At 41.4% G+C, this 9,163-nt stretch overlaps 1 protein-coding gene across 2 annotated transcripts; it reads left to right on the plus strand.

Moving 5' to 3' along the window:
• Positions 1-63: 63 nt before the first annotated feature.
• rbmx2 (RNA binding motif protein X-linked 2) lies at positions 64-4,722 on the plus strand. 2 transcript variants are annotated; one of them, XM_080307371.1, is made up of 6 exons: positions 64-203; positions 1,041-1,156; positions 2,169-2,220; positions 2,293-2,500; positions 3,737-3,920; positions 4,008-4,722. In XM_080307371.1, exons 1-6 carry the CDS (start codon positions 199-201, stop codon positions 4,415-4,417), a joined length of 975 nt encoding a protein of 324 aa, XP_080163497.1. In that variant the 5' UTR covers positions 64-198; the 3' UTR covers positions 4,418-4,722. The 2 variants fall into 2 exon arrangements, with proteins under 2 accessions (XP_080163497.1, XP_026037089.2); XM_026181304.2 differs by having other exon boundaries at positions 2,293-2,422.
• Positions 4,723-9,163: the final 4,441 nt, after the last annotated feature.

Here is a 9,163-nt window from a genome sequence, read left to right on the forward strand (position 1 = left end):
GTCTTTCTATCAATATCAATTAGTGTCACTCACACTAATGACAGTTTAGACATTTAGCCGTGTAAATGTAGTTCGTTTTAAAGACATCCTAACAGCAGGGGGCAGCACTAGCAGAGGCGGAAATTCAAACGGAAGTTGTTTCTGCCTGAGATTAGCCATTTTCAGCACAGCGTTGATGTACAAACCGTATAGTCGATCATGAAGTAAGTAATTATTTTCTTATTAAGCGTTTAATTTAAGTTTTTTTTTATCGTTTACTGATCAATGACAACTATTCGGTAATGATTATAGCCATTCGAAAATGACTATTCGCTACCAAAAGCGCCAGCATGAAGATTGTTTGAGTACTTCTTCATGTACAATCTCGTCTCCCAGAATCCATTCAGAAAACCTGAGATTTTATGTTTATTTTCCACCAACTTTTCCCCATAAAATAATCAGACACACTTTCTGCGGTTATTATACAATTACAGGAGCCTTATTTCAATTCGGCATTCAGTAAAATAGCATAAAATGAAGCTTGGACCAGAGTTTGAAGAGGTGATCATCGCCTCCTGTTTTGGCGATAGGCGATTTTCTTTACCGTTGCGGGATGTGTGTTAGCTCACTAAAATAAAAACGAATCAGAGCTTCACAGAGCACAAACACCCGTGTTGCGTTCCTGTCAGTGTGTTCACGGGGCTTTAAATCAGTCATAATCTGAATGGAGTTTGGTCTGTAGAAACAGACGTCATTGCGCTCCACATATCTGGAATCAGTGGTCTTAAAATCAGTTCTGTTTGTGCCTTATGTTTAGGTTTAAATTACATTTCTTTTATATTTTACTGTTTATGGCTTATGTCTTTTTATATTTTTGCCTTTTTATTATAAACTCATATGATTAAGCTCATGTTTCTTCTCCAAATCCTCAAATTTAGCCTTGCAGAAATAAAACAAACGCTGGGTTGTACGAGATGAAAGCAGATGACTGTCACATATTAATTACAGATTATGAACCAGGATTCTGAAAAGGAAACACTTTGTTTTCTCTCTGTTTTCAGTCCTCTAACGAAGGTAAAGCTGATAAACGAGCTGAACGAGCGTGAAGCCAGCCTCGGGGTCAACGAGTCCGTTTCCTGGCACAGCGAGTACAAAGACAGCGCCTGGGTCTTTGTTGGTGAGACTGCGTGACAAACTGAATAATCCACAGATGAGCAGATAATGAAAATAATCATTAGTTTAAAGTTGAGGGGAAAATGTAAACTGGGAGGAAGTAAAGGCTTTTCTTTAGAAGCCACATCCTCACATGACTGAATCATTCACCATCCTTTGCCTCTTGGCTGACAGGTGGTCACCAGTCTGCCAAGGTCCTTGGTCAGTCAGGGATGTCCTGTGCTCCCATTGGTTGTCATTTCTGCTTCAAAGTTTCTGTCTCTGCAGCACAAACTTTTTGACTCTTCCTGATCGGCTTAAGCTCCACGTGTCATGTATTAGTGAGCTTAAGAGGTTTTTCATAGACCGATATTTCATATGTTCCAGATAAATGATCAACGGGTATCAAAAAATGGTCCCTATGGACCAATCAGATCTCTGGAAAATGACTTCACTCAATCTGGAAGATCCATGAGACATCTCAGATCGTGTAGTCTGTGTGGAAAATTCCCACTTAAAATCGAATACAAAAACCCTCAGACCGCCTTAAAATCTGTACTCTGAGTGATTCCAGCGATGGTGAAGCTGCTGTTCAGAGATCTGATTGGTCAGGTGATGGTGAGTTCCTACCAGCTGACCTATAATCTTGAACATCACGTGCTCTGGAGCAGGTTAGCTGTGCGTCATAAGCATAAGTTACTGAGGTGGTAATAATGAACCACTTTTGTAACACCAAAGTGAAGCTAGTTTAAAAACCACAAATGCTGTTTCATAGTCACACCTCTGGAGAAGGGGTTTGATGAAGACTTGGCTTTTTGGAAATATTCCTTTTACATGAAACACTCTGAACCATTACCAACCATGGTATCTTCAGCTTTAATAAAGGTGTTTATACTGGAAACAGCAGTGTTGTTTTGTGTGCATCTGCTGGATGTTTTGTGTTGTTGCAGTGTTTATGTTGCTGACATTAGTGATGAAGTAATGAAAGGTTTTTGGAGAATGAATAAGCAGCGTTTTGGATGTTGTGTTTTCTGCAGGAGGGTTTCCATACGAGCTGACTGAAGGAGACCTGATCTGTGTCTTCTCTCAGTAAGTACCTCATCATTTCTTAACTACACTACTCACAGATGGGGAGCACCAAGATTCACTTTGTCCTGTCAGGTATGGAGAGATCGTCAACATCAACCTCGTGCGTGACAAGAAGACCGGAAAGTCCAAAGGTTTCTGTTTTATCTGCTATGAGGACCAGAGGAGCACCGTGTTGGCCGTCGACAACTTCAACAGCATTAAGGTGAAAGGACACACTCTGCTGCGCTGCTCTGAATCTCGTCTGACTCGTAGCTTGCAGTTTGTTCCTGTTGACACAGAGGTCAGTCATGGAGGTCCACAGAGTCCTGTGTGTCTAATGATACTGTTTGTGTTACACAGGAAAACACTACATCTGCTTTCACTGATATGCAGATGATACCCAGCTGTATTTATCCAGCCACCAGATGACACAAATAAAGTTAAACTACAGTTTAATGATTTAAGAAATGCTGGAGTCATTGTTGACCAGGACATGTCCTTCAATGTACATATTAAACAAATATGTAAGACTGCTTTCTTCCATTTGTGCAACATCTCTGAAGTTAGAAATATCCTGTCTCAGAGTGACGCTGAAAAACTAGTTCATACATTTATTACTTCCAGGCTGGACGACTGTAATTCATTATTATCAGGACGTCCTAGAAACCCGCTGCAAAGCCTGACCTTGTAGCACCATAATCACCCTGTTAGAGCACTTCGCTCTCACACTGACAGAACGACTTTAGATCCTGAAGGTTTTTCGAGGGTATCGGGCACGCGGGGCCTTTTTGTGCTTCATCCCTTTTACTCACTTTACTAGAGTTTTACAGGGAACAGCTGCAGAGATGATGATCCAGGTTTCTTAAGAAATTGTAAAATTTCGGATGTAAAGTTGTGTCATCAGCGTGGTCTGTCCGAACTATGATGAGGAGCAGGTGAACACTAATGTTGTTTTAATGGCCCTGAAGGAGTCGTGGCTACATGATAAGCCACCTGACTCATGTAGATTTAAACGTTCATGTCCTCGAGCTTGTTGTGAGCCGACATCTATCCCACATGGTCACATGACCCAGAATGCAGTTCTTTTTTTCATTTTTTTCCAGCAAATGATCAGAAAACGGAAACATCCAGAGGGTTCGAGCTCCTGTGTTGACAGAAAACCTTTTTCCTGGGAGTGTTTTTACTTTGATTTTTCTATTAAAAGAAGCCAGATCATGATGTCAGACTAGAGAAACAATCATGAACCTCATTTTCCTACATGGATGTGAGGCAGCAGATGACAGACTTATTTAAATACTCATATGAAGGCAGTTAGTAAAGGCCAGTCTCAGCCCTGGCTCAGAGACTGAACGATGAATTTTAATTCCTGTTAATGTTGTTGTCAAGTGTGAGTCTGCAAATATTCAACGTGTGAAGCTGAAGTTAATGTACGTAAACTATCAGCTGTTTGTGACGCGGTGGCTGGTTGTTCGATTGACTTCAGGACTTTAAAGGTTCCAGTGAGAGTTGATCTCTGACTGTTGGTTTGTGCTGTCAGATCAAAGGTCGCACGATTCGCGTTGACCACGTCAAAGACTACCGACCCCCCAAAGACGGCGAGGACATCGACGACGTGACCAAGCATCTGAGGGAGGAGGGCTGCGCTCCCAAAGTCAGCGAGTCTTCCCCCTCCTCTGAGGATGACGAGCAGTACGCCGTACCTGTGAAGAAGCCCAAGAAAGGTGATGTCACATCCTGTCGTGTGAAACCCGCCTGACACAAGATGAGGTGGATTTTTATTTATCTTCATTCTGCGCTCTCTGTTTCAGACAAGAAAGAGAAGAAGAAAAAGAAGAAGGAGAAGAAGAAGGACAGGAAGAGCAGAGCCTCTTCTTCATCACCACCTCCTGTTTCAGTCAGAGTCAAAGAGGAGAAAGAGGACGCCGGGTACGACAAATACAACCAGAGAGGGCCGCCGCCAAAGCCAGGAGGACAACCGAATGGACAGACAGTGAGACACAACGAGAGACTGAGAGGGGAGGAAGAGGAGGAGAGGAGGAGGAGAGACACAGATCGGCAGAGAGAGGAAGAAAAGAAGAGGGGTCACGAGAGGGAGAATGACAGAAGCAGAGATAATGATAGAAGACGAGAGACGGAAAGAGAAAGAAGAAGAGACGCAGATCGGGACAGAGATGACAGGCGAAGGGAGAGAGACAGAGACGATGACAGGAGGAGGTAGAAGAAGAACATGGGAGACAGACATGTTTAAATCCAACACAGATGAATATGTTTTAGTCCATTCTTAGATATTCATTTGATATTTCGTTCATGTCAGCCTTTTATGCATTATTCCTAAATGAAAATGCTTCTGGCTCCTGTGTGAGCTCTGAAACATTCAGCCCAGCACTGGTGTCACTGCTGGCTCATCGCACCACAGCGAGTCTGAAGTTCAGCTTCTGTTTAAACTTTACGTGAAAAGCTTGAAGTCCACACGTCTGTCTGACAAAACGTTGATGTTTGTTTTACAATAAATCAATATTTCTAGTTTTGGCATGAACTCATTTTAAGCCCGTCCTGGTGACATCACGATGATGCCTCAGTTTGTTTACATTTGGAAAGAGTCGCATAAATGAAAAAGACTTCTGTGATTTTGTGCTTTGCTCAGAAAAATAATTTCAATGGCAGATTTAAACATTCGTGTAAATGCGGAAAATAACATCAACAGTACATTTAATCTATTAGATCGATTAGTTTATTGATGCAGCACCAACAGTCACCTCAAAGCACATATTTTAATGTAGAGATACTACAGTAATGAGGTCTACTCTGGAGCCTGTTCTGGCATTTGTGCCATAGAAACTGAACATCATTTAATAATAATCCCTGAAGCCCTCATTTATTTCTTAATAACATTAAAATCTACAATAATGGATTCCACAGCAGTGGGTAACATACGTCATCACAGCAGATGACTTTCTGAAAGTGCTGTCACTAAGTTAAAGGATTTCTTGTAGCTGTGTACCACCACAGCTCAGAGCAGCTACCTGAACTCGCAAAGAGATTGATCATGTTAATAATTTTACACCTTCTGTGCAAGGACTCTGGATACTGGGTCCTCTGAAAACAAATGCCTCAGATCACAAGTACGTGAGTCCCTGGTAGAACTTGCTCTTCAACAAAACGGGCCTCTGTAAAGCTCAAATATCTTGATGTTCTTTTCATCAGTGATTGATGAAAAGAACATCAGGTTCGTCTCCAGGCTGACAAAAATGCTGTTGAGCCAACTATTCCTTTAACATAAACTAGTAAAATAACATTTTAAACATTAGAGAAAATACCAAATCCAATGCCACTGATATTACAATACTTTCATAACAGTTGATCTTTCTGAGTTAACTTCAATAATTACTTCCTCCAAACCATCAACGTGTCTTTTAGACCCCATTCCTACAAAACTGCTCAAAGAAGTCCTGCCATTAATTAATTCTTCGATCTTAAATATGATCAACCTATCTCTAATAATCAGCTATGTACCACAGGCCTTCAAGCTGGCTGTAGTTAAACCTTTACTCAAAAAGCATCTCTAGACCCAGCAGTCTTAGCTAATTATAGGCCAATCTCCAACCTTCCTTTATATCAAACATCCTTGAAAGAGTAGTTGTCAAACAGCTAACAGATCATCTGCAGAGGTTTATTTGAAGAGTTTCAGTCAGGTTTCAGAGCTCATCACAGCACAGAAACAGCTTTAGTGAAGGTTACAAATGATCTTCTTATGGCCTCTGACAGTGGACTCATCTCTGTGCTTGTCCTGCTAGACCTCAGTGCAGCGTTCGATACTGTCGACCATAATATCCTATTAGAGCGATTAGAACATGCTGTAGGTATTACAGGTACTGCACTGCAGTGGTTTGTATCATATCAATCTAATAGACTCCAGTTTGTGCATGTAAATGGAGAGTCCTCTTCACACACTGAGGTTAATTATGGAGTTGCACAGGGTTCAGTGCTAGGACCAATTCTGTTTACATTATACATGCTTCCCTTAGGCAGCATCATTAGAAGACATAGCATACATTTACACTGCTATGCAGATGACACCCAGCTCTCTGTCCATGAAGCCAGATAACACACACCAATGAGTTAAACTGCAGGAATGTCTTAAAGACATAAAGACCTGGATGGCCGCTAACTTTCTGCTTCTTAATTCAGATCAAACTGAGGTTATTGTACTCGGCCCTGAAAAGCTTAGAAATATGGTATCTAACCAGATTCTTACTCTGGATGGCATTACCTTGGCCTCCAGTAACACTGTGAGGAACCTTGGAGTCATTTTTGACCAGGACATGTCCTTCAATGCACATATTAAACAAATATGTAAGACTGCGTTCTTCCATTTGTGCAACATCTCTAAAGTTAGAAATATCCTGTCTCAGAGTGACGCTGAAAAACTAGTTCATGCATTTATTACTTCCAGGCTGGACGACTGTAATTCATGGGGATTCAGTTTTCAGGCCCCTCTTCTGTGGAACCAGCTTCCAGTTTGGATTCAGGAGACAGACACTGTCTCTACTTTCAAGATTAGGCTTCAAACTTTCCTTTTTGCTAAAGCATATAGTTAGGGCTGGACCAGGTGACCCTGAATCCTCCCTTAGTTATGCTGCAATAGACGTAGGCTGTCGGGGATTCCCATGATGCACTGAGTTTTTCCTTTCCAGTCACCTTTCTCGCTCACTGTGTTAATAGATCTCTCTGCATTGAATCATCCATCCGTACTTGGAAGGATGGATGATAACATGACTTAAACTTTTTATTAATCTCTGGCTGTTTGTCCTGTCGTCCTCCCCTCGCCCCCAGCAGATGGCCCCGCCCCTCCCTGAGCCTGGTTCTGCTGGAGATTCCTGTTAAAAGGGAGTTTTTCTTTCCCACTGTTGCCAAGTGTTTGCTAATATCAGGGTCGTCTGATTTTGGGGGTTTTCTCCTTATTATTGTAGACTCCTCACCTTACAATACAAAGCACCTTGAAGAAACTGCTGCTGTAAGCTAAACTGAGTTAAGGTGCCTGTTGAAGACTCCGTCAGATTCTAATAAGCTCAGCTGTCAGTTGAGCTTCAGTCCTCAGAATTGTTGCCATGACAACATCTCCACTTCCTGTCACTCTGGAGCAAATAAATTTGTGAAATTTGGATTGTGACCCAGTCCTTCCAAATTCAAGATTGTATCTTTTATCAAAATAGTTTTTGAACTGCGAGTTTTTGCACAAAAGTTTCTTTTTCTGTTACTGTGTCATAAATATGGTCACAGGATGGATTCAGAGAGAACTTGAACCTGCTCCTGAGGGAACGTCCTCAAACTACAGTGTCTTTCTGGCACTTAGCAGGTACCTAAAAAAAAATTAAAAAAATAAAACAAAAAAAAGCCTAAACTTTGAGCAAAAGCAGCAAAAAATGTGAAAAAGATGAAAACAACTTTAATATTTGGTGTCCTGGTATTTTCTTAAAGACTAAATCGTGTCTCTAGCTGAAAGTACACAGCATCAGCCTAAGTTCAAAGTGAAGCCAGTTTAATACGTACACCACCCTCTTTTCCAAATATGGTAAAAAATTTGATGCTCATTTTTTTTACTGATGGTTTCGAACTGAAATGTTAAAATATTTTGGTGTACTCCAAACGATGAGGAGAAGTTCAGTTTATTAATGGAAGGAGGAATAGCAACATGAAGGTCAGCGTAAACAAACCTGTTTATTACAGAAACATCACAAACTGAGCTTTACAACAGAAACATCACCGTGAGCGTAGAAAACGTACTCTGGAAATCTCAAACAGCAGCACAAATACGTGTGAAAACAAAGAGTGGGAGGAATAAATCTTTAGAAAATAGACTGTCCCTTTAGCTTCATTTACAATATCTCAAAATATTTCATGGAAAGTCGGCGTGAAAGTGATTATTGTTGAGTGTGTCTGTGGACACGAGCGTCCCGGGTTGTGGACCTCCCTGTGCGTCCTCATGCTTCATTTCCAAGGCTGTTAAAACTGAGTCTGATTCTTTGTTGGCATTCAGAGGCTGGAAAACCCTCATTCAAATATGAACACATGATGGAGGCTCAAGACTTTTGCACTGTGTGTGTGTGTGTGTGTGTGTGTGTCAGCATTTTTCTTATGGTGCCATAAAACTTCTTTGCTATGTGGAAGTAAACGTGCTTTCATCCGAAGAGTAAAAAGGTTTCTTCGTCACTCCAACACTGGGAGAATGTTTCCTGCTCTCATTGTTTGTGATCAAAGATTCACATCAAACTGCAGCGAGCACTTTGAACTTTGAACTTTGAAAAATCACAAAATGATCCGCAAACGGAAAAACGGGACCCTGAAACCGGGACACTCGTGTCGAGGTAACCACACCTGGAGACAAAGAGACAGCAGTGTTTGCTCTGTGTTTCTACTGTGTGCACATACAGCAGTCATATTAGAATAAGCCTTTTTCCTGCCCACTCTGGAAATGTGGGATGTGACAAGTTTTATGACAAATAAGCTCAAATTTGCAGTTTTCTGTTCACGACCCACCAGTCAAGCATAACACACCACAGAAACACGATAATCATCGAGCAGGTACGAAGGAGCCGGGTGTGTTTTTCTACAAGCACAGAAATCTAATGACTACAGCTTAAAAGCAGAAGTCAGCCAATCAGAATAAGACGTAACTCTGAATCATACAAAGCTACCCTCTAAAGAAAATCCAGAGCTGGATGAGACACTTGGATGAATGATGGGAAGAAATCGGCTTATTTTGGACTTTTCTTCATCTTCATGAACACAGAGGAAACGCCGCTGAGCTCGGAGGGCTTTGCGGTTCAGTTACAGACATGTCTGTGGTCAGAGGTATCTTTCTGGTCAGTTGCTATGACGGTTTCACGAGAAGGAATTTAGTTTTTAAAACCCACATTTCCACATAAATACACGAGTTTGTGTCGGTCGTGTCTCTGTGGCGTTG

Source organism: Astatotilapia calliptera, chromosome 10 (genome assembly GCF_964374335.1).
Source record: "Astatotilapia calliptera chromosome 10, fAstCal68.1, whole genome shotgun sequence".
NCBI lineage: Eukaryota > Metazoa > Chordata > Actinopteri > Cichliformes > Cichlidae > Astatotilapia > Astatotilapia calliptera.

Bases quoted from the DNA above. Each gene is read 5' to 3' on its own strand.
- rbmx2 (XM_080307371.1), top strand. The intron at 2,221-2,292 runs GTAAGTACCTCA...TTGTCCTGTCAG, and splicing joins CTGATCTGTGTCTTCTCTCA to GTATGGAGAGATCGTCAACA. The intron at 2,501-3,736 runs GTCAGTCATGGA...TTGTGCTGTCAG, and splicing joins TTGTTCCTGTTGACACAGAG to ATCAAAGGTCGCACGATTCG.